This window comes from Lacerta agilis, chromosome 3 (genome assembly GCF_009819535.1).
Source record: "Lacerta agilis isolate rLacAgi1 chromosome 3, rLacAgi1.pri, whole genome shotgun sequence".
NCBI lineage: Eukaryota > Metazoa > Chordata > Lepidosauria > Squamata > Lacertidae > Lacerta > Lacerta agilis.
In genome coordinates, this window is record NC_046314.1 from 68,349,586 (window position 1) to 68,375,717 (window position 26,132).

Consider the following 26,132-nt stretch of genomic DNA (forward strand, 5'->3'; position numbering starts at 1 on the left):
TTCTAGTGTCTCTTGATATCATCTGTAGATGTTTAAACTGTGCTTAAATTGGTTAAAAGAACTTAATGCTGAAATCCTGTCTATACTTGGGAGTAATTTCTAAGTAATATGTATTGGTTAAAACCTACAAGTCTAATTGATGCATATGGGACCTTGCAATCCGATTAAAGCTCAGTTGATTTTCAGTGATTTTTGTGGACTGTTTTGCAGATAGATTTTCCAGTAGCTGAATTTTTCTTATATTTTAGGCGTGTATCTTGAAGCTTGCTTGGAACATTAGCAGTCCCTGGATTATTTGCTTTCTTTAAGTGGATGTAGTGGTGGTGATGGGAGGTTCCAGCTGCTGTAGTTCTAGATATAGTGGAAATGTGCAAGCAATACTATGTTGATATTTTCAATAAAATCGGGTTTATTACCAGGCACCTCTAGGTAGGGCTGGAAAAGACTCCTGTCTGAAACCAGGAGAATTGCTTTAAGACAGTATAGATAATACTAAGCTAGGTAGATCAATGTTCTGACTCTAAATAAGGTAGCTTCATATGTTCATATGATTTGAGGGTCTGTACTGTGGAGTGTAGGGAGTTACTCTTAACTAAAGGTAGGGTTAGCAGCTTTTTTCTCTACCAAATATTTGGCACATAGTGTTATGTGCCTATGAGCATATGCAGAATGCATTTCCTTGGTTAAGGGAGCTCTTCCTTGTTTACCCAGGTTTTCTTCAGAATCTGATTTCCTTCAATCTGTCTGTCTTCTTTATGATAGCAGTGGCCCTAAATGTGCTACACTGCCACTTTTTCTTTTTCTTTTATTTCTAGCCCGCTCTTCCTCCCAAAATCAAGGGCAGCAGTACAATAAAGTACAATAAACAAAACATTTAAAAATATTTAAAACTTCTAAGATGGTGCAGTTTTCTCACAACTAATCACTACAAGGTTGCCAGGAACAAGGACTTCTACTAGCACAGCAGGGCTTCTCCCCGACTCTCTAAGATGGTTGATACTGAGGGGTAAGCTCCCAAGGGTTAAGGAACTTAGGTCCCAGGCTTTTGGGGGCTTTGTATGCTAGTAACAACACTTGGAAGTTGGCAAAGAAGCATACTTGCAGCCCATGTGGTGCTTTTAGGACCAGTAATACATGGTTCTGTTGGGTTCCTCCACTCAATAACCACGCAGTGAGCACATTACAGTAGTCCAGGCAGGATGTCACTAGAGAATGGACAACTGAGGCCAGACTTTCCCAGTCCAGGAACATCTATAGCAGGCAAACCAGCCTAAGCTGGGCACAATCACTTCTAGCCACAGAAGCCACTTTGGACTCCATTGACAGGTTGGAATCCAGCAATACTCCCAGAGTGTACTTCATGGGGAGTGCAGTCATTCCCCCCCCCCCAAAAAAATGTTGCCTAATAATGCCTGGACACGGGTACTACCCAGTCACAGTACTTCTGTTTGGTTAGAATTCAACCTCAGTTTATTAGCCCATCACTGCTTCAAGCACTAATCCAACACCTGCACAGTGTCTGCTGATTCAGGTGGCAGAGAGAGATCTGCATGGTATCAGCATGCTGATGACATCATGATCTGGATGATTGCATATAGCTGCTGGATAATGTTGGAGACAGAGTGGCACCTTGCAGGTCCCACAGTTCAAAAGCCATTGGCTGATCAACAGTGTCCTAGTGTTACTTTTTGGTTGGAGCAGAGCCATTTGTAATACAGTGCCTTGTAACTTTCACCTCTCTGCATCATTCCAGAAGTACACCATGGATCATGGCATTAAAAAACTACGGAGAGTTCAAGGAGACCAGCAGAGTTACACTGCTCTGTCTCTCTTCAAATAGAGGTCATTAGTCAGAGTGGCCATGGCTTTTTTAGTGCTAAAATGAGGCTGGCATGGGTCTAGATCAGGGGTCCCCAAGCTAAGGCCCGGGGGCTGGATGTGACCCAATCGCCTTCTAAATGCGGCCCACGGACAGTCTGGGAATCATCATGTTTTTACATGAGTAGAATGTGTCGTTTTATTTAAAATGCATCTCTGGGTTATTTGTGGGGCATAGGAATTCGTTCATCCCCCCCCCCAAAAAAAATATAGTCCGGCCTCCCACAAGGTCTGAGGGACAATGGACCGGCCCCCTGCTGAAAAAGTTTGCTGACCCCTGGTCTAGATAGTATGAACCTGGGCCACCCAGTTTAAGAGTGGAGAGCAAATTTTCCCCTCTCCACAGAGGTGAGGCTTCTCTTCCATTCTCTTTTATAGAAACTAAGTAGGCTGGCAAAATAGGCCTTTCTCTGCTAGCCCTTCTTATGAGTAAAAAGCAGGCTAGCAAACATTTTGTAGACTACCAACTTTTTTGGCTAATTTACTAGGCTGATCTTTGAGTCTGGCCTGCCTAGGCTGTTAAAGTAAACAATACTAGGGTAGATGAACCAGTGTCATAATTCATTAGGCTGCTACATGTTTTCATAGTGGTGCCAGTCACCTTAGGGCCTATTCCTTCACTATGAGTGAGCACAGTGTTTGTGTGTTTGCATTTGCTTCACAGCATACACATGCCCAACTGTACTACAAATGCAGCCACCACTACCGTGTGGTGTCTAAAAAAGCAAATATGTGCTGTAACAGCATACATATATGACTAACAGCAAGAATGATTCAGCTGTATTTTACTGCAACCCCCCCCCCCCACACACATTTTGTATGGTTCCATTCTGGCAACTGGCCACAAAGATAAAATCCAGATCAGGAAACTAAAATTGTGTCTGGCACCCTTAAGCAAGAGGTATTGTATAAAATTGATGCAAGTCTTAATTTTTTTTAGTAAATGCAAACCTTGTAGGATCAGCAAGGTGCTTGTTGTCTGGTTGGTTCTAGCATAGGGTAATTTAGATATGAATATAGATAAAGACACAGATACAGATTTAGAGACACTCCAACAGCACTGTAGCTAATCTGCTCTTATCCTATTTATTGTTTCATACCAGTATGCCTAGCACAGGGAAGGGGAGCACATAACCCTCCAAATGCTGCTAGACTCAAGCTCCCAACATCTCTAGCCAGCATGGGCAATGGTCATGGGAGCTGTAGTCTTGCAACGTCTGGAGGGCAACAGGTTTCCTAGCCCTTGTCTAGTATATAAACTAACTATACCAAGATCAGTCCTGCATCTAAGGTAGGTCCTCTTAACAGAAGTGAACGGACTTAAAACAACAACAGCAGGATAGCTCCCATCTAGTCATATATCTTTTACAGGCTTTGGTTGACCGTGACACCTAACTTTGAACCAATTTCAAAGCCTGGTCAATTGGTTCTCTAAATAACACCATAATAATTCTCTCAGAATTACAACTTAAGAATTCTCTTTAGGGCTTTCCTTTCATTATTAGGTAACTTCTTGCTGTGAATGATCAGAAGTCAGGTGGGCGTGTTTCAAACTCTCACTTTTCATAGGCCCAGCTGGGGCAGAAATAGCATACACTCCTTATGATCTGGCTAGGCTTCATTTATACTTGTATTGGTAAAGGTAAAGGTCCCCCGACAGTTAGGTCCAGTCGCAGACGACTCTGGGGTTGCGGCACTCATCTCACTTTACTGGCTGAGGGAGCTGCTGTTTATCCGCAGACAGCTTCCGGGTGATGTGGCCAGCATGACTAAGCAGCTTCTGGTGAACCAGAGCAGCGCCCAGAAACGCAGTTTACCTTCCCACTGGAGCGGTACCTATTTATCTACTTGCACTTCAACGTGCTTTTGAACTGCTGGGACCGAAGAATGGGAGCTCATCCCGTCGTGGGGATTGGAACTGCCGACCTTCGAATCGGCAAGCCCTAGGCTCAGTGGTTTAGACCACAGCGCCACCCGCATCCCTTACTTGTATTGATAGTATGTGTCAATTCTATTCAATGCCACAGGATGTGTTCCCTCATTCAGATGCTTGGGGAGACAACGACAGCAGAATCTGTGTGCAGAGTGGCATGGCTGCCTAGCTCATGTCTCAATGGATTTTTAAAATACCCCTGTTGACAAAAACATTGTAAAACAAACTCATAAACATCTAATAATACAAAGCTTCATTCTTGTGTTGATCACTTGGCTTATACTTCTGCCTACTGGGCCCTAAAGATTGGTTTCTTTGTCATACAAGTGCAAGTTTCTGATCTCTCTCATCTTCAAGTACAACAAGAAATTATTATTATTGGGACTTTGCTACATGAAAAGGAAACATCCTCTAGAGCAGATATGGGGAACCTCTGAGGCAGGAATCACCTTAGTTTGGTAGGATTCTTGCACCTTTAACAATTATCTGACATTCAGAAATTGGTGAAGCTTTTCTCACGATGCCCAAAGTCATTTGTTCAGTGAGTGAGGGTTCTTCATGGTCCTTCCAGATGAATCAACAGCACTTCAGTGTCTCACATTCTGATTTGCACTGGCATCTGCAGCTTGTTTTAATTGGTCCTCCATACAAAAGATTAAGGCTAAAAACGTTGATACAAGATAAAAAAATTATTTGTACATCTTTCTCTGAATCTCTGAGGTGATATTTGTAAGGTATATTGCATATGTGGTACTGGGAAATTGACCATGGAACTTGGCAATTTTAGAGTTTTGTTTTGTGGTACTACTGTTTTTTGTATTGTGACCTAGGATGTGGGCAACTGAAGCCAAGAAGCTGCTAATGAATTCAGTTACTACCCACCCAATCTGTAGCTGCTGTGTTCTAAAGAGTTAGAAACGGAAATTTAGGTCATTTAAAACCTAAATTCAAGATAACTATTTTGATGTATCAATGACTTACTCCCAAGTAAGCAGACACAGGACTGCAGTCTAAATATTCTACTGAGTCAAGGCTGTTCCTGTCTTTTCTAACCAAACTAAAAATGGGATGTTTTGGGAATTGTGTACTAACGCTAAAGGTTCAAGGTCTGAGAGAAAAGCAAAGAGCTTCTCCCACATACCTGATTTTTTTACCATCACATAACTGTGTTTTATTAGAGAAGTTGAACCAGGAACAGTAAAATACAGTAACCTGCCACTTCTGTCCTAAATATGCTCTCCTGCACTCTTAGCAGACCGAATTTCAGGTCAGTCTTCCATGACATGAGCAAATAGTTGGGTATTTTTAATTGGTCCTTTACTAACTTTTATTTATTTAAAAAGATTTATACCCATTTCCCCTTCCACAAAGGAGTCACTTAAAGCTGCTTACAGATGAAGAGCAAACACAAGAGCATTAAATACAATCACTAAAACAGAAATTAACAAAACTAAAAACAGCAAAAACGCTATGAGTCTCATTGATAATACATTAAGCAGCAACAGAATCAAAAGTAGATTTTAAAGAGCAAGTGTTTATGTGCTGGTGGACAAGAAAGAGGAAGGTAACTTAACCTCCTGTGACAAGGAGGCACCACCACAGAAAAAGCTCTCTTATGTGTTGGTTACCTACACATACAAGACAAAAGCAACAGTTGGTCTTAACAAATGGACAGATTCACACAAGAGTAGCTTGATTTCAAGTTACTTTGAACTTTATTGGTAAAAACCAGCACCTTGAATTGCACTTGAAAACCAGTACAAGCCAGTGCAGCTGATACAATAATGAAGTCACATGATCATAGAGCACTTTGCCCTGTTAAGATTTTAGCAGCAGCATTCTGCACCAATTTGAGAGTGCTTTTAAACTGCAGCCTCTCAGAAGCATGTTGTTACCGGGTCCAAAAAGCTCTCCAAAAAGCGAATTGTAGTCTAAATCTGATTAACGATACTTAATCACCGGACATTATGTTCTGATGAATCAGTAAAGCTAGGCTTCAACACTAAGTGATTTTAAAAGCAGCGACAGCATTATGTATTAACAGCACATTTACACATCTTAACTTACTTGTTTTTTTAAATACTATTTTAAATACTACCTGAGTCTATTTTTCTAGCATTCATACTGGCATTTAAGAAAAATAGAGAAATAGAGATTTTTTTGTAGCTAACTATGCCAGAAAGGCAAAAGTGTTGATGCTGAAAGTAGATAAAAGTTATAAATAAATGTTGATGTTTGTATACTAAATATAATGTTTTTATGATGAGTTGCAATTTAAACATGTTACATTGTATGATATCTAAGCTTAACTGAAGTTCTGTGGACTCTGTAATCTCACTTTTTAAAATATTCCATATGCAATTACAACAGTATTTTCTTTGTTTCCTGCATGCCTCTCAGTCTCATGCAGTCTTGAAGGCATAGGTAATGAAAAAATATGTGGTCTAAATTGAGCTTTTGTGCTGTGCAACCTGTTTTAGAAATCTCCTCTACCATTTTAAATTGGCTTTTGTTTTGCATGTTCATACTTAATCACACTGGGAAATGAAAAGCTGTTTGCTTTTGAATGGTGTGCTTTGCCACTGTGTGATCAATGCATGTACTAATGATTTCCTTTTATTTTTCTTCTTTCCTATTTTCCTACTTTCTCATCTTTCCATGTTTTGCACTGCTGTCTCCATACTTTCTTCTAAATTTCTTTGCTTACTGTAGCAGCCCTTGCCTTTTCTCTTGCAGCAACAGCCCAGGCTCCAAGGATTATTACGGGGCCTGCGCCTGTTCTCCCACCAGCTGCCCTGCGTACCCCTACGCCAGGTGGCCCTACCTTAATGCCTTTGATCAGACAAATACAGACCGCTGTCATGCCAAATGGAACTCCTCACCCAACTGCTGCAATAGTTCCCCCAGGACCTGAAGCTGGTTTAATTTACACACCGTATGAGTATCCCTACACACTGGCTCCTGCTACATCAATTCTTGAGTATCCTATTGAACCCAGTGGTGTATTAGGTAAGTTCCTCCTAGATAATTATTTGAATATTAATTTATCAGGTGTTGAGTTTCTTACACTAAGATAAATATAGTATGAGGAAGCATACTATATTGTACAAGCACCTTTTTGCTATAGAACTCACCTCTGATGATGAGCATATTGAACAACTTGGTGAATTTTTCATTGACATTTGATTAGTTTCGCCATGTCCTCTTTTCAGATTTTGAAAATATCATCAATTTAAACATAGTTCAACTCTTTCTTTGGTAGCATCATGCTTTTTTTACCTTATAGACAACTAGATTTAGTTGGAAAAGATAGTTGGCATCCATCTGCCCCAAGAGACAATGGAGTGTGCCTCCAGAGATGAAGTCAAATCTCTGGAGAATCACAGAGCATGCTGTGGCTGAAGAAGCTGGTAACTCATAACTGCTGCCTCCTGCGTTGTTTTTGCTGCATTAGCAGTACTGAAATGACCTTTCTGGGGCACAAGCCTGGACAGTGTGTATGGAGGTCCTGGACTGCCCAAATGACAACACCCCCCACTCGACCTTGCTGATGCGGTCCAAAGAAAAGCACAGCAATGTGTTTGGCACCAACTTGGCTTCAGAAGTTGCTGGATGGAGGCATACAAGATAGAATTATAGAATTTTAGAGCTGGAAGTAACAAGGCACACTGAAATGTGAAAAATAGCCACACTTTTAGATACATATATACTGAAAGAGAGGGTTGAAGGATATTTTAGAATTCTCTGACACAGCCTATGCTGCATCTCTCTAATTACTGAAAAAGGCACAGTCTCATTTTTTAGAATGGGCACAATGGAGGGTGGGAAACCACAAGTTACCGTATTTTTCGCTCCATAAGACATGCTTTTTTCCTCCTAAAAGTAAGGGGAGGTGTCCATGCGTCTTATGGAGCGAATGGTGGTCCCTGGAGCTGAATTGCCCATGGGCCAAAAGCAGATCGTGCTTTTTTTTCTTACAAAGAGAGAAGGGGGTGTTGAAAGGAAACCGCTAAACAGCTTATCAGCAAGCGATCGGGAGAGAGATAAGGCTGCCTTTCTGCCCCCCCCCTTGCCCAGGCCTCCATTGTTGAATGTTCTGCAGAGGAGGCTGTTTGTTTCCCCAGCGACATGTGACTGGCTTAGATTATCTGTCTGAAAACTATAGAAATGGCTCCCTTTCCTTTCCTAAAGAAGCTGCAGAACTGTGAGTTGAACCCCATAAAAATGGGGCTTTTCCTCTTTGCAAAAGAAGCTGCACAACTGTGAGCTGACCTCCCCAAACGAGGCTTTTCCCCCTTTGCAAAAGAAGCTGCACAACTTGGAGCTGATCCTAAAAAAAAACAGGGCTTTCCCCTTTGTAAAAGAAGCTGCACAACTGTGAGCTGATCCTAAAAACAAACAAACAAACAGGGCTTTCCCCATTGCAAAAGAAGCTACACAACTGTGAGCTGATCCTCAAAAAAATGGGGCTTTCCCCCTTTCCTCCTCTAAAAACTTGGTGCGTCTTATGGAGTGAAAAATACGGTAATATTAAATGGGCTGCCCCAGAGGTCCAAGTGAAATAACTTGCCCTGCTTTTCTAGGGACTAGGAAAAATATATATCTCTTTTTACTGTGCCACCAATTTTAAAGTAATTAAAATCACTGAAGTTAGGTGAGAACATAACTTAAAAGAAATTGCAATTTAAAACATCACTGCCTCCTTTTTTACAGAGGAGATTGAAATGTCTCACATTCCTGATACTTTGGTCTGTTCATTTGCTGGATGAAGGCCATACTATAGCAGCAATTATTAATGGTCAATGCAGGCATTGCAGGGCAGTTTGTGCCCTTCCCATAATTTTGAATATATTTTTTCTGCCTATATTTTTGTGTGAAATATGTATGGCCTTGGCATTTTTGATCTTGTTGATTTATGGGACTTTGGTTGTTAAATTTGGGTCAGCAATAGTGTTTTTCACATTCTAAGAACATAATCCAGCCAAAGTTATGCACATTTTAAGTCTATTTGATTTGAATCTCTATTTAAATCCCTGTTAAACACTTGTATTGGAATCAATGAGACTTATAAGTGCTTAACTTTGGCTGGTTCATATCTAAACAGTTACTATGTTGAAAGTAGTGCTCGTTTACAGAAGAATAGACCTTGTGTGTCTGTATGCACAAGCTCACATCTTCTTGCTTATAGGAAGACAACATTAAGCACTCAAGTTTTTGCTTTTCATTGTTTTCTACTACTTTTGTAGAACCAATTCAGCTCTTCACAGTGCTTTGCCTTTTATCTTAGCCCTGATTTTGAATTAATGACATCTACGATGTGGTGCTTTGGGGCCATTGGTACACTAACTTTTCCTATAGTCTTTTCTCTTCTTTTGCAAGCCTTTTTTATTTCAGATGCAGACCGTCTTTTCAGGAGCAATATTAGTAGTTTATTCTGTCACCGGTAGCAAATCTCTTTATATTACTTCATCCAATCCTAACACTTCTGTGGTATGGATTACTGGAAGTCATGCATAACAAATTGTAAATGTAGCAGTTCCATAGGCATTGATCTAGCCTAATCCATTATTAGCTTAGTTTTGGGGAGCAGACTATTGGTAATCATAATCATTGCAGTCTATAGTAAAAGATAAAGCATCGTACAGCATTATAGTATGGAAATAGGTGAATTACTTTTAGCTCACCTTAACCCCTCCCCTCCATAGACTATTTCAATTTAACTACTAGAATTGTGTGGAAGTACTAATTTCACCTATGTGGTGAATTCAGAGTAATCAACCAAACTCAAAGCTTTGTAGGTGCCATACATAACACATCCAGTTTTGTAGCTGGGGCTGATCACAGAATTGGAGCCTTGTTTGTGATCTGAGAGAGTATGTGAAGAACTGACTGCAACATTGAGGCAACTGGGAAAAGAAAGTTGCCCCTGGTCTGGGACAAATGTATACAGTGCTACTAGGTGAAAATCCAAAATGGCAGTGTTGAAAAATGAAGTAAGCCTCATTGATTTGAGTGGCACATAATAGATCCACATGTGATTTGCAGTAAAATGGTGACATATTGAGATAATATAAAGTTCTTAAAGGATTGATTTAGGAAAAATATGTGATAGAGGAAAGGAAGATTGGTAATAGTATCAAATCTTAGTTGACTAATGTTTCATTCCCTTCCTTTTATCTTTAGGTATGGCTTTCCCAACGAAAGGCTAAGAATTCAAGAATGGTCTTAACTGAACCCTCGTCAGAGCTGACTTTAACAAATGCTTAGTTTTCAGCAGCCTTGAAAAAAACATAGCCTAGCAGTCAGTGACTTACTTGCACTTTTTTGCACATAGAAATAAAAATGCTATTAATTTGGTATAGCCTGTACTATGACAAACTAGCTGTGATTTATGAGTGTATGGTAGTATACTGACTGCTATGTATTCTGTACTATTTGCTTTACTAATCACCTAATTCATTGCAGTTCACAGTTATTGACTTAGTTTTAAACCACAGTCCGTAGGCTTGAGGAATTGCTTTAAAACTTTTTAAAATGGTAAAAACTGGAAGTTGTTTTAAAATTAGCAAAGAATCTTCAGTATTAAATATGGCATTATTTAAGGTAGTCCTGCTGCAAGGAAGGCACTTCAGTGAATATGTGACTAGTAAAGCTCAAAAGTGCTTGGGTCTAGTAGATTTCATGAACCTGTAATCTTGGAGTTTGTAAATGAATGGATAATGCAGGTTAAGGCCCGGATGTTTAAAATAAATGCAATATTAATCTGCACAGGTATACTTCATATATTAAGATTAAAATTTGAAACTACTGTGCCTTAACTTGTTGCTTTCTTAAAATGAATTTTTTTTTAGAAAGTGATCATTTTAAATCCATTTTGATAAGCCTGCTGTTAATGTTTTATCAAATGTTTTCTAACTGTCTTGGTAATTGCAATTTAACTAGGTGCGGTGGCTACTAAAGTTCGAAGGCACGATATGCGTGTCCATCCTTACCAAAGGATTGTGACCGCAGACAGAGGTTAGTTTAGTTCTGCAGTTCTTGCTTATAAGAAATGCTTTGAGTGTACATGAAATTTGCAACACCACAGCTGGTTAACCAAATACTATTTTGACCATTATATTGATGTTTTACATTAAATTGAAGTGCTAGTAATATTTGTTCCAGAGGTTTAAAATTGTTAACTACTGTACTCTTTTCATCTAAATGATTTCTTAAAAAAAAAAAACCTTCAGTGTATTCAATATAAAATGCTATAACTTGTTCCTTTTGTAAGCACTATGTATGATTTAAATTCAAGCAGGACTGAAGTCTTAGTATTGCATTAATAGTTGACCCTCCCATGTGACTATTATTAATTGGAGATATCAGATTGGTGTTGCAAAATAAAATGAATGGATGGGCGCTTAATGAGATAGAAGTAAATGCTTTCTTATTATTACAGGAGAAAGCTGAAGATTTAGTTTCCTCTCTTCTGATAAATGGTTTGTGCCACTGTACTGTAACTTGAGCAGATATCTGAGGAAAAACTCGTCTCTAAATTTAGCAAAACAAAACAAAAAAACCAGACAGTAAAATTGATATATCAGAAGTTGGTTAAGGTTTGTGCTGATAAAGAATATTTCACTTCTGTTAAAAAATATAAAATTTTAGTTATATCATTTGATTCTAAAATTCATTTCTTGAACTTGTTACAATTTTGACATTCTTATTAGCAAAGACAACTGCTTTTGGACTCTGTTTGGCTTAGCTAAAGGATGGAAAATAAATCTTCATTTTCTCCTTTTACATGAAATGTAATTCATGTTCCTCGAACTCTTGGACCCGTGAATGGTTTAATCCTCCTGTGAAAAGTGAGCTCTCGGTTTATTGACATTGAGTGTGCTATTGGCAGTAGTGTGACTGTGTATTCTCAGAAGCATTTATCCCACATGTAGTATCAGCTTGGTTTGTGGACTTGATAAGTAGCAGAATTGCCTGTTTCCTTAGAAATCCTCCTTCCCTACCTCACAGGGGTGTTGTGGGGCTTAACGTGTGTTGTACAGTTCAGAAATACAAACTAGAATGGAAGTGTTGAATTGCAGAGCTTGAGGTATAAGAGTTTTCTGTAGGTTTGATACATTTGATAACATTCAGGTAATGGCTCTTTTATCTATTTGCAAGACTTAGAAGGTTGTATAACACCCCATGAGCCCTTTCCTACATTTAACCTGTTCTTGGGCTCATACCAAAGCAACTCAGAGTTACTACAAACATTCCAAACCAGAGTAGTAGTTGAATAATCGGGAGCATTTCTAAAATGCTACAACAAAATTAATATAGTTTCCCTCAATACATTACTTAGTTATGACAAGCTTCTTTTGAACAATCTTTTCCCCACCCTACTTTCTCCCTACATACAGAGAATGTGCCTTTCCAGCTCTATCTTTGTTAGATTGCCCAAATGTGAGTATAATATTTGAATAGGGTGTACATGCAGGGGAAGAAAAAGAATGCACATAGGCCCAGTTCACTTGGTTCACATATTTGAGGAATGGGGTAAATTACATGATTGTGCTTAATGCAATTACATGGATTTTACATGCATGTACATTATTAAAGTGTTATTAACATATAGGGATGTGTAAGGATGCTGGAAGCAGGACAGGTTTGTCTGGTGAATAGGGTGGGAATGAATAATTTCACACTCAACTGCTGGTAAGGAAAAAAGGTAGCAGAAAGTATTGCCGAACTCAGCCACAGACTGTCCTTGTTTCTGTTTTTTTGCAGCTGAAAGTTTGAGCATTTGGGTGCTAATACAGGCAGCCACTTACTTTTGCTTCTAACTAGATGTGGCTGTTGGAAAATATTTTGTAAGTTTGTTCGGTCAGATTTTGGCTTCAAGTAACTTGAGGATGTAGCATCAAGGTTTTTAGTTTTATTAACTATAGTCTTGGAATTGGAATTCCTTTTAGTAGCAGGGGCTCCCAAAGTGCCTTCTCAATTATAACTACTATTGTATATAATATAAGGAGGTGAAGGTGACCTCCTTAACGTTTTTCCTTCAGTGCTTATTGCAGGTTTTTGCTAATGGTGCTATATGATTCAAAAATAAGTGTGATTAGTGAACACTGTAGGTAATTTAAGATTTCATAAAACTAATATAGTATTTGTAAAAACAAAATAATAAATAAATAAATAATCCTTCCAGTAGCACCTTAGAGACCAACTAAGTTTGTTCTTGGTATGAGCTTTCGTGTGCATGCACACATGTTCATTTTAAGTTGCAGTAGATTTGAGTGCTACACCTGTTTCTCTCAATAGGATTGTTGTGCACATATATTGGTATTTTGTTTAGATTTTATTTAACTGCTTCCATACAACCAACTTCTAAGTTAAAAGAAATTTCACTTTTTGAAAATTTCCATTATGCTAAAATTAGTGGGCACTTTCTATTTACACTTGCTGTGGATTTATAATACTTTGATTACCTGTCAAATATTGATGGTAGTTAAAATACAATGTCAGTAAACCGAATTGCTTTCTCTTCATAAGGAAAAGCTGCAAGAAGACGAGAGGCAGAATGTACATTCACTGGGTCTATGGTTAAACTTTTTTCCAAATTATGTTTGCTACTATTATATTCTCTCATTAAGCAAGCTGTTATTCTAAATGCTGGCTTACATGTAAGCATTGCATTCAAAGCAAGAGCCCACAATTTGTCAGCATTCTTTTTCTAAGTTTAGAATGGAATAATTCAGCAGTACTTAATTAATTTCTGCCAAGGTTAAGGCCCCGCTATATAAATAATACAAAACTGAATTTGATTCATGTAACGAGAGTGACTGACTGATCTAATTGTAATAAACTGTAAATGGTGTGTGTTGCACAGTTGACAAACCTGTGTGTACTGTAGAAGGCCAGGGACTTGGCAGAGGATGTATCACAGGTGTACTGGTATCTTAAGATAGCTTGCATTGATTTTATAAACCACAAAAAAATGGCAATGCTAAGGCCATAACTGAATGTTATTTTTTTCCTCAAAGCCAATTGTCACATAATTTATATCTAAAATTTGTAATACCATTTTAATCAAAATTGTAGTAAGTACCAAGAATGCTTTAAGATTCCGGATATCTAGTATACATTTTAAGGTGGCAAGATGGTGCCACACTAAATATTTATTTTTAATTTTTTAATTTTGTTTTTGTTTTTTGACAACATTTTTAGCTTAAACCCCACTTCTCAGCATTTTTTTAAACAAAAAATCAATAAATCAGGGAACATGAAGTTTCATTTAAGTTACAGCAATAATGTTTAGTGTTCATGAACTGTAGCCTAAATGATAGGCCATAGAAACAATGTAACGTGAAGATGAATCCAACCCATGATGTCTGTCATTAAATAGTGTGCTATCTGTGAACATTGCACCTACTGAATTTCATTTTACAAAATGGCACAAATCTGACTTTGCACTGAATACCTTTCTCACTTCCATCTCCTCTGCTTTAGTCAATGGCAACAGTACAAATATTTTTTTCAAACCTCAATTTATTAGAGATGATAAAGCTGTTGAATGAGTCTTAAAATTTGTACTACTGTAAAGTGGACCAAGTTGTTGAAGGAGAATGTGAGAGAGTCATTAAAGAAGGAACAGCTCAAGAACATTGGGAATGATAACTTTCCACTTGAGAACTTTTTTATGTTTTACTGTAATTTTTGTGTGTGTTTTGGAAAAGAAAATAGTATTTACAGGTGGCTTCTTTTAAAATATAAAAATATAAAGCAGGAATGTATATGAAATGTCAGATTTTATTGTATTTGCAGAGTATTAGCTTTGAAAAAAGAGCTGTTTGTAGTTTTTAAAATGCCTTATTAGTATCAATTAGATTTCCTCTATTTTTGATGTAACTAGAGCATTTTAAGTATAGAATTTAAAATGGCAGGACTTTTACAGTGTTTACATACAAGTGCATTTTCTTAGTGTCCTATATGTGTAAAATAGCATTTTCAGCAGGAAAAGCTGGCTAGAACATTTGGCCTTTTCCTGGTCCCTATGATGATGCCTACACTTCTAGACTTCAATTTAGTATTGCTTTGTATCATGAAGCCAAGAAATTCAATGTTGTTTGTAAATAGAATCATTGAAAAGCAATAAAATATATTGAACAAAAAAACTTGTTTGGCCCATAGTTTATGTGAAACCAAATTGTTCATGACAAATCAAATTCCTTAGATTCATTTCTTTTAACAATCAGTTTTTAATAATCACATTCATCATTACTACTTGCTTTGATGCTTGCACATGGGAGAATACTAATGCTTAATAGCAGTCAGATACTGATATCGTGCACTGACTGTTCTAAATTCTTTTACCAAGTTCCAAAAACTGTTCATTGTTTTTTTTTCCCTTTCATCGACTGCTACTAACCATTAGATATATTTTATTTCTATTTTTCCTCGTTAACCAGTTTTGTGGGAGTGGGCTTCTCCTTCATATGTTCAAATCATGATAGAAGGCTGTCATGATTTTTATTGCATTCTGTAGATGGTGTCAAGCAGTATGTCAGAATTAAACATGCTTGTTTTTATTAGTTGTGATTAGTTTTCATGTTGTCATTAAGCCGTCACTAGCTGAAACTAATCTCTTCTCTATCTTTCTTTCCTTTTTGTTTTGTTTTTGTTTCTAACCACCCAGCCGCCACCGGCAACTAACCTATGACCTTCTGACCTCTGAACTCTTCACCCAATGATGACCTGACCATGCCTGCCTGCTGATCAGTTAACTGGTAATCGCCTTTGCTTGCCTGTCTTCAGTGCAGCGAGCTGAGGCACTTGTCCGTTCGTCTTACCATCTAACAAAAAGACAAAGAAATTGTTGTCCTCCAACTCAGCTTTTTTTCCCTGTTTGGGTGAAAGTGGTTCTAGAACCTGCACTGAATAGTAGTAAAGCAATAAGGTCCAATTCATCCCTCCGCACTGATCATCTTTTAGTGTCCCACCCTAAATGAATGGTAAGAACGGCCTCACTTGAGAGATGGAGGCAGATGTCCCTTAACTCCCTGATGACAGAGGCAGTTACTGTGAGACTTCTAGGAATCTTTTTCTTCTCATAAAGAAGTCAAAGTTCTCTTTGAATGTACTGTGTGATGATGCATCATGCATGAACCTTTGGTCAGGGATGTCATTGGTGAAGGGATTCCTAAAAGTATTCAAAATTTGACATGCAGTGTAGTCACTACCAATGCCCTCAAAGGGCAGAAGATGCAGCCTTTTTTATATTTCCTGCCAAATTGGGTGTTTTTAAGAAGAAAAAAGTGCCATGAAAGATAGGTTACTGAATTTTTGAACTACATCAATGCATAAACTAAACAGCAACACTATTGAAGCTAATCCTGAGATACTTTCTTTTACTATACATCAACTTCCTTAAAAGATTACATGAGTACAAGGTACATGCATTATGTGTCACATTACTGGGCAAACTGTTCAAATATTTTTTTAAACCTCCCTGTATAGAGAAATTTCATTAAGGATGTAAAAGCCATGCTTGCCTATTTGCTGTATACATGTAATGAAATTGTAGATAAAGTGTAGTGCATTGAAACAAATTGAAAAAAGTAGATACTTTTACTATACAAGGGTGCTGGTGCAGAAAAAAATATATTTTTGGAAATGTAGCATTTTATACTTTCAAGTGTTATAAAAACGAAAAAAGAACAAAGAAACCCTTTATTTCATTAAATGATTTTTTCTGGTGGTTGTCGAGAAACAAAAGACCAAAAGAGCCTTTTTGTCTTTATTTTTTATTTTTTAAGTATTGGAATAAGTATAAAGAAGAGAAAGTGCCTTATTTTCTTCATGGTCATTTAGTCAGATGTCTCGTATAATCCGCTCCTCCCTCAGACAGCAAGTTAATGCATGCCACTCTGTCGCCCAGTATGTGAATAGAAGCTGTGAGGAAAGACAAATGAGTTGACCATTTAAATTACCTGGTTTTTGCCATAGCATAATGCAACTTTGTCAGATCTGAAACTGTGAAATGGAATTGTTCCACCAACAGCCAACCGCAATATTTTTGTAACATGTTCCCTCTTCAATTGTAGACAATATATTTTTATAGTACTTGCTCAGCCTTAAACCAAAGGGTTCTAAGATGCAGTCTCATTCTAAATCAAAGTATTAGATTACACTATACTATACAGTAGCAAGTGTTATCCCCTCCACCCCGCCCCCGGAATAGGTTGCATTGTCCCTATTTGAAATAGATAAGGGAAAACACAGCATAACGTGAATTTACCTACAGGATGATTTTGTCCATGACTAAACTGAGCATTCAGACAGTCTGTCTTTAAGCATGTTTTAGGTTTTTGTGTGCTTCATCTACAATGCCAAATATTATGTACTCCTCATCAAACTCCTACTTGATGAATGTTAACTGCCGGTTGCGCTTTACTGAAAAGGAAAAGAAGTATCAGTTAACTATTTGGAAGTTCAGCTATGCTTCAGTTTGAGTCAGTAAACATTTGCATAGCTGGGCTAGTGGTGATAAAAGACTTTACGCACAAAGGTGAAATAAAAAAAAAAGAGCAAGTAGGGATAGGTTAATTGCTTTGAGCAGATTTGGCAAAGATCAGGTGATAACCCCCCTCCATTATGTCAACTTATCCTAAAAATCTTCACAGCTTCCAAATCAAAGGTCAATAGTAAGTTAGGTAAGAGGGCTTACTTTTTAAGCACCTGCATGGTGACTTGGTCTAACCATTGTGTCTCACCTGGAAACAAGTATCAATTTATTTACTATGCAATAAACATACATCCTTTTGTATTCAGCTAGCTTTTATTTTATCTTGCCACTGGCTTTGTCTTCCTGTTACACATAGGTTTTTTGGTTTGACTTTCAGTATATGCTGTGCCATTTTGATTTTTGTTTGGTTGAATAAACTTGCAACACTCAAAAATTTTGGAGAGAGAATTGCTAAAACATAACCAGTATTTGATCCAGTTTCATCTCAACTATGATAAACCTGGACATTTTTAGATGCTGATCAAAGGTCTCTTCTTGGGAGAAGTGTGACTTATAAAAGTAATGTTTGTTCTGAAAAAGTTTGAAGACTTAGTTGACAACATTTTGGATCAACTTAAAGCATGACATTTGAAATCTCTGAATGCCTTGGTTCTCAGTATTATCATTCTTTATTGAATTTTTTCTTTATTAAAATATGTAGTTTAAGACTTTTCTGACAGTATTATGTAATTTTTTTAGATGGGTATACATACATCGCTTGTATGTTACCATACAGACGACATGTATTTGTCTATTCCTTTTGCTTTAGTTTGATGCTATGTATGTACCATAACCAACCTATTGCCTATGAGAAACATGTAAGATAATGTATTTACAGCCATTGTTACAAGTTTATAATGTATTTTTCTATCTTGTTTTATATGTATGTTATATAACATTCAGAAGAATTTTTTTCCTGATTGAGAAAAGGATACAAAAATGCAAAACCCACAATTTTGATAACTGAAAATTGCCAATTGTTTTGCAGTACATTATTATTATATTGGGAGTGTTGTCTTTGGGCTTTTAGTTAGCTACTGGATTGAATACATTAGACATATCTGGGTTTTAGTTGGGTTTTTACATAGCTTGCATTTTAATTCTTTGGTTCTTTGCTGTTTCTATTAACCCATAGCATTATTTTAATAAATGTTATAATACCAACCTACTAACTCTGGACTATGTCAGTTTATTAACCATTACATGTTTAATTAAAATAAACAAGGAAAGACGGAAGAATGTAAAGTCTTGAGTTATTGGACTAACCCTGAAGAACGTGACCACCGATAACACAACGTGACTTGTTTTATGTTGTTTGTTTGGCTGACATTCTGCACACTACTATTAAATTGGCTTTGGTCATTCTGGCCTCTTACCTTGGGGGTAGGTGCCAATAGAGTTGGGAACAAGTAGCATTAGCGGAGGCATTCTTGTAGAGTCTTGCCACTTGCCTTTCAGCATCTGCATTACTAATTCCACACTTTCCTTCTCTGAAATAATCACTGTCAGCTCACAGCAAAAGGGTAAAGATACCAATCTATTGGTAAATTATGTTATGTGCCCAGAGGAACCAGTTTGATTCTTTGTTGAGCCATTTTGAAGCTACACAAATTCAGTGTGTTTTGAAGCACTGATTAAAACGACAATTCAGCAGACATCTCAATATGTAACACTCCTATGTTGTTCATGCTTCTGAATGTATTTGAAGCAAGAAATTTTTCACCCCTTACTCTAGCAGAATCTGCCTTTCTCCCTTGTACATGAATCTAAATTACTTTCACTGTGACCCTGAAGGGGTTTAAGTTGCAATCCTCAAACTACATAATTCTCAGGTAAATGTACTGACTTCAAGCAGGTTGCTCCATAGTAAACAGCTTGGAACACTGTAGCTTAACTACTTTTAGGATTGCGGGTTTTTAAATCTACTGTAGTGTTTGAACACCACTTAGCTCAGGGCAGTACAAAGTTGTACAAAGTCGAATAGGTCATTTTGTAATAACTGCAAAAAGTAAATAAACTCTTTAGTAGTAGCCATTTTCAAGTCTAAAGTTGCCTGTTACCAAGGGATAACTTTAGCAATCAGAGTTCATTCAGAGAAGCAAGCTGTAGTAAGTTGCTTTCCATCAAACTTACTGGTAATTCTACTAGGAAACAGTTGTTAAGAATTTGGCGTTATATCCACAAATTCATCCTATTTACACAAGGAGTACAGCTTGTGCAACAGATTTTCTCTGTCTTGTCCCATGTGCACCTCTTCTGGGAGGTTTCCCTGTCTCTCCAAAGCATGTTGTGAGGGTAGATGGAGAGAGGAAAGGGGGAGTTCCATTGCACAAGCAATGTCCTTGTGTGAAAATGGGATGACTTTGTTCAATACAATCCATGCTTTCTGTGGCCTATTCAAAGCTGCTATGTTAATTACATTTGTTTAAAATTTACTCATTTAAAAACAAAAATGATTTTGTATAGACAATGACACCTGAGTAAATAAATCAGTTTTAAATATACCCATTAAAATATATATACCAGTAACTGAAGTGTTATACTTCAGTTCTAACCACATAATAAAAACAAAATTCATCTGTTAGAGGCTATGTTAGGACAGATTGATACATTTTAAACACATTCAAGGATTCTTTATGAATAATATAATAAAGTAGAAAATACTGAAATCCAGAGGAGTTTTAACTAGATAATACTCAATATTTGTGATAATATGAAAGTTTGCTCTAAGTATAAAACAATAAAAGGGTATTTTGTAATAAATGTATTACACCAATATATCTGTCAACAATATGCTAAAGTGGTCAACAAATGTTAGCCTTGCCCCATGAGTTGTATTCAACACTACGTGAATGGAACAGACTTTGCTTGTGCGGTTGGATGTCACCTTCATATTCTACCCCATGCAGCCTTCTACACACCCTCAAAATTGCTCCAGAGGGTTTGGGGAAGGTGAGAAGTCCTGCTGTGCAAGTGGATGTCTTCCCTTGCAGCACTGGTTGCATACCCACTTGTTTGAAACCACAACTAGCATTGATTAATATTTGTATAATATAGAACAATGAGACACATTTTAAAAATAAGAATAGTAATTATAACCATGGCTTGTTTTATGGTGAGAAACCAAATCTTTCTGTGAGCTGGAAGAAAGGATTTCATTTGTATGTGAAGGCAAAAGGCATATGCCATTCCAATGACAGATGCTCATGCCTGTCCAGCCCTCCTGAGTGTGGAGGGGCTTTTGAAAGGGCTGCCATTCAAAGGAGTTGGGAAGTACCCATGCACAAGCATAGCACCTCATAAATCAGGATCCTAGCTATATAGTTCCTTGAGATGGCACCTTTTGTATTTAATTTGAAATTGGAGTTAGACATTATTTCTAAAGACTTAAATCACATTTTAAGCACGGCTGGTTAATTAGTAATAAAAATCTACCAATGGGGGATGGGGGTACCCAGTGTTAGTCATATTGGAACAGGCTCACTGAAATCAAAGGGTGAGTTACTTAAGTCTGCTTGTTGCTGTTATACTCTTGAGTAGGGCTATCATTAAACTTATTATTTGCCCTTTACCAGCAGGTTCTTGTGATTTTTCCTCTGAAGTGGGGAGAGTTTGTGGCTATTTTCCTGGAATAAACAAGCTCATCTAAATACAAGACAGTATGTAACTGGAAGGAATGAACTGGTCAAGACACCAAATTCATAGCCTGCTTACAAGTCCCATTAACCATGATGAAGCTGGTATCTGAGTAAACATGTTTAGGATTGTGCTGTGATATTCTGTAGAAGTTAAAAATAGTCCTTAGGCCATAATTTTGTCAATTCAAGTAGAATTTATCTTTGTGCACCTAACCTAGTTTGAATAAACAGTAGTTCTCCAATACCAGATTTTTAAGTGAACACTTAAAAGATGGCCACTCCTTTCTTAAAATAACCATTACTGTAGACCACCATTACAAATTGACAACTTTTAGTGTAGGTAGGGACCACTGAAGTAATTTCATTTGGAAATGCCAGTGGAAGTGGACAGCTATCCAATAGGCACAATTGTGTACAATAAGTATATGTTAACACAAGTTTCTGAAGTAGCCTATTTCATAGAATAAAGATAGGTCCACAGTCTAAAAACATTCCCAGGGTGCAAATTGTGAATTGTACTTGGAATTCCTATCTATATTTTTGATGTAGCATTAATATATGAAGTGAACACAATCATCAATGAAATACTTTGTGCTAATCAATGTTGAATCAAACTGGTTAACTAAAGAACAGTGCTCCTGATTCTTTTTATGCTGCCAGATCACTAACTGCAGGTGTAAAAATCCTGCCTTAGAAGTGGGTATTTGAGAAGCAGCAGGTGGCTTACTTGCAGTATTCACTTCTGGATACCAGTTGTGTTAGTGGTTGACTACTAATTGCATCAGGAGAAATTACTCCCAGGACAAAGGTTTGCTTCTGAAGGACTAATGATTAAGGAGTATTTTTTAAATATATATAAATAACCTATTGAGTTCTGTTGTGAGAATGCTTGAATCATTTAAGTTTTTGTTTGTGCAACACAGTGTATTAGGAAAAAATGGGTGTTGCCCAAACATTTGTAAATAATAATAAGAAACACGCCTGTAAATGATATGCAATAAAAACTGGAAAAATTATATGTGCTTTATCCTCAAAAGCCAATTGACAGCTTGCAGGGCTGTCATTACTTTTATATTTTGAAAAGTCAAATTTTATTCTGTATCAATGTATGGCAGAATAAAGAATGTACATTTTGCACTCTTTAACTGTCATTAATGTTTCTAACACCTTAAGAGATTCCAGAGTTCTGCATCTAGTTCCCTAATTCGTTCTCATTGTAAATTGTATGTGAAATGGCCTGTATCAGTCAAAGGAGATCAGAATTTTGTATGTGTGTAATTGATGAGTTAATTTAGACATATTCCTTAAACAACCAGACAAGGATAAGTAAAGTCCAACGAGAAGTAGAATCCTTGTGTTTCATGTAGTTATTTAACAAGATAAATAAATGTTGTACTTGTCTTACAGGTAATTAAACTTTCGTGGTTAGGTGCAACATCCTAGGAAGAGCAAAACTGAACATTTCCCTTGCTTTATGGCATATTAATCCAGGAGTACTTAACTTTCTGCTTTAATGAAGGTCCCTGCCCTTATTCTACTCTATCTCTGAAGGTTTAAGGAAATGGCAGCTTTTGTTTTTGAAATGGTAGATTCTCTAGATGCCTTGGTGTTGCAGCTGTTGGTGAGGGTATTCTGGAAACCTGGTCAACATTTTCAGCCTCAAGAAGAGGTGGGCACTCAACTGTGTTACTAGCAGTTTGCCTCATGTAGGTTGCTGAGACACAGGGTGGTTGTTGCATTAAGCAAGAGTCAACCCTCCACAATTACCTCCTATTTCTTTGCTTCCCTTCTCCCAAGTTGCATCCCTTCCTAATATTCACCTGTTTCCTGCCTGAGGAATCATACAGACCACTAAGGGAACCAGCTTACCTCAGTCACACCATTTCAGTGTTCTCAAAAAATTTATTTGCTGTAGTATTGTTCATTTCATTTCTGTATCACTTCATATTTTAAAGAAAAAAATCTGGAAGTTGTTTACAACACATCAAACCAAAATATTATCTTAGGAGGTTTCAAAATAAAACGTTACAAAGGAAGTCAACTACAGAATGTACATTTAACACAACGAAGTAAATTTTTATTAAACATGTCAGAAGAAAACATTACTAAAGGAAGTCAGATATAAAATGCACATTTAAAACAGTACCCATCGTTCTGCCCGGACACTGAGGTCCAGTGCCAAGGGCCTTCTGGCGGTTCCCTCGCTGCGAGAAGCCAAGTTACAGGGAACCAGGCAGAGGGCCCTCTTGGTAGTGGCACCCGCCCTGTGGAATGCCCTCCCACCAGATGTCAAAGATAAAAACAACTACCAGACTTTTATAAGACTTCTGAAGGCTTCTGTTTAGGGAAGCTTTTAATGTTTAATAGATTATTGTATTTTAATATTCTGTTGGAAGCCGCCCAGAGTGGCTGGGGAATAAATAAATTATTATTTATTAATGAGAATAAAATATTGTCACAAGTGTAGAACACATTGGTGCTGTTGCTGCCAATCTTGCCAATGGTAGATCATGGTGAGTGGCGGCCATGGAAGCTCACACTTAATGACCTGGGTCTGCACTAAGAAACAGCCACAATAGTCTCTACAGTAGCCCCAGCTTTTTATCCCTCCCAGGCAAAGAGCAGGCCTTCCAGGACTCACAGCCAAGATGGTCTCTGGCTTCCTCAGAACTAGCTGAATGGTGCTGCTATGCTAATATGAGGTACATTGTGATTACATAAATTATACAGTATACTGCATATCCTGCACTGGGGAACACTATATCCAGACTGCAGTTGCCTTGGGTCAGAGCATCAGTAATTGGGAGCATCACTTTCCCCTTGTCACTTGCTGATAGCAACAGCAAGAGGACAACATGCAGTTAACATTCCCGGCATCAGTTCTGTTCTTTGATCAGTAGCTTGAATTATTGGCAGTCCAGTTTGCAGTGAGCTACATTAAACAGCAAAAAGAGGTAACAGTTTTGCTGGGCTCTTTAAACCCAATATGGCCTCCCCAGGTGTGTAACCTATGGACAAAGTGTCAGAGGGGAAACCATTTTCCAAGACTACTCTGTCAGTACAGCACAGGAGATCATATTCACCGCTCCTTTGGCTGATCATTGTTTGTAGCCTAAGGCACACACCTTTTCCTTGCTTGTTTTTGTTCTCATAACCTCATCTAGGCACCATAATGTAGCCCCAGTTGGTTCAGCTCTACTGCCTTTGATGTGCTTGTCCTGCACATTGTAAAAGTAAGTTACAATTAAAACAAACACCACCATCATATTCAAGGCTTCTCAGCCACGATCTGTTTAGCTACTGCTTTTAGTCAATTGCTGGCTTGAATTAATTGAAATAGCCATTACAAAAGAAAAAAAAGGTGGGATGAAGCAGACACAACAAGCAATGTTTCTTAGGTTCCACCTTGGAATGTTTATGTAGCTGGCTGCTGTCCTAATGGCTCCAGCCATGACTCATTTGCTCTACAGTGGTACCTCTGGTTACGTACTTAATTCGTTCCGGAGGTCCGTTCTTAACCTGAAACTGTTCTTAACCTGAAGCAGCACTTTAGCTGCCACCGTGCCGCCAAAACACAATTTCTGTTCTTATCCTGAAGCAAAGTTCTTAACCTGAAGCGTTATTTCTGGGTTAGTGGAGTATGTAACCTGAAGCGTTTGTAACCTGAAGCGTATGTAACCCAAGGTACCACTGTATTTGCCTTTTTTTTTTTTACTATTACTTTGATGTGTCCTCTGCTCTGAGCATGAACCCTGCTGTGTAGGAACAAGCCTTCTCATAAAGGGCTTAAGCACCCTCCAGAATATGCTACGTTATCCCTTTGCATTTTAAGATTTTCTCATGTTCTGTTAACACCTGCATTCATCTGAATAAATATACTCACAAGGATAATCCAGAAAAAGTTGCAAATTTAAACAAAGCTTTTGTTCTTTGCATGAAATCACAGGCAATATCAAATGAATTGTGAACTCCTTTCTGTGGCAAAAGGCTGAACGCTTGGACTTCTTGTTAAGATGCACTGTCGTATGGACTACAGATCATAAACTCATTCTTCATGAAAGCAAAGATCCATGCAGTGCTTTTATGAACCTAGGATCCTGGTTGCCAATAATCCCTTTCCTCCTTTGTGGTTTGTGCTGAGATACCAAGAGCATGATCAATGGCAGGGGGATTGCCAAGTACTTCCGAGTTTCAAGTATAAGCTGATATTTACATATGCCAATTTAGAATACAAATATCACAGAAACAAGTTAATTTCCAATCCACAAATTGGCCCCAATAATGTCTTAATTTGCACCCCACTCTAGATCACCCTCAATCATTCACTTGAACCCTAATTAATTTCCCAACAGATCCTGTTGCAGATATATTCCAAGTACCACCAATCTTACTCTTATTTCCTTTAATTACCCAAAAGCTCTTGAGGCACTCGGGGACCCATCCCTAGCAACACTCCTGGTGACACTGTCTTAAGACCATGTTAAGAGTAGCTTTTCTCTTGCTGTTTGGGCCTCTTGAGAGCTGACAAAACAGTTTGAACACAGCATCTTCCCCACACCCAACACAGCCTTTGCTATGTAATTGTAGGATATGGAATGTTTCAGGTTTGCTACATGCAGACTTATGGTACTAGTAGCATAGATGTTGCATGTGTATCTTAGGAGTGCTTTCACCTCTGAACTGAAACACTGGATTTACTGTGGTGATTATTCAGAAAGGAAATGCTTTGTGGGAGAGATTTATCAACCAGCCTCTGAATTTCCCACATGAACCACCAGATATTTTTGTCCTTGAAAAGAGAAAGGAAATAAGAGTGGTAGGGATTATCTGCAGTCTACACTTCTGAAATGTGTCAGCTGTCCCAACAAACATGAGAGGCTTTGCAATTTGAAAGATCACAGAGTGTGTTGCCTAGTCATAGATTAGCTTTCTTAGTCTTATAAACAACAGCTTGGTCATTGTCCCAGATTTCTCCCCAACTTCTGAGGCCAATTGAAGTACCTAGAGGATGAAGACCAAACTGGCAAGTATACGTCATCCACAGGATACTGAGCAAAGTGTTCAATGCACAGTGTAATTTTTACCCAGCATGAGAAGGGTAAGGGATTGGGCTGTTAATTAAAAAAAAAAAGTCAAAGTT

The 26,132-nt window shown here is 37.8% G+C and overlaps 1 protein-coding gene across 11 annotated transcripts in view; it reads left to right on the forward strand.

Annotated features, from left to right (window-relative positions):
• Positions 1-18,590, forward strand: part of QKI (QKI, KH domain containing RNA binding) — a 104,623-nt gene extending 86,033 nt beyond the window's left edge. For 2 of the 11 annotated variants that reach the window (XM_033144127.1, XM_033144133.1), the window contains exons 6-8: positions 6,524-6,820; positions 10,754-10,828; positions 12,211-12,725. In XM_033144127.1, the coding sequence (XP_033000018.1) occupies positions 6,524-6,820; positions 10,754-10,828; positions 12,211-12,242 (404 nt within the window). In that variant the 3' untranslated portion in view covers positions 12,243-12,725. Of the gene's footprint in view, positions 1-6,211; positions 6,236-6,523; positions 6,821-9,994; positions 10,829-12,210; positions 12,726-15,485 lie in introns of those variants that run through there. The other 9 variants (XM_033144129.1, XM_033144128.1, XR_004426254.1 and 6 more) reach the window with 9 other exon arrangements.
• Positions 18,591-26,132: the final 7,542 nt, after the last annotated feature.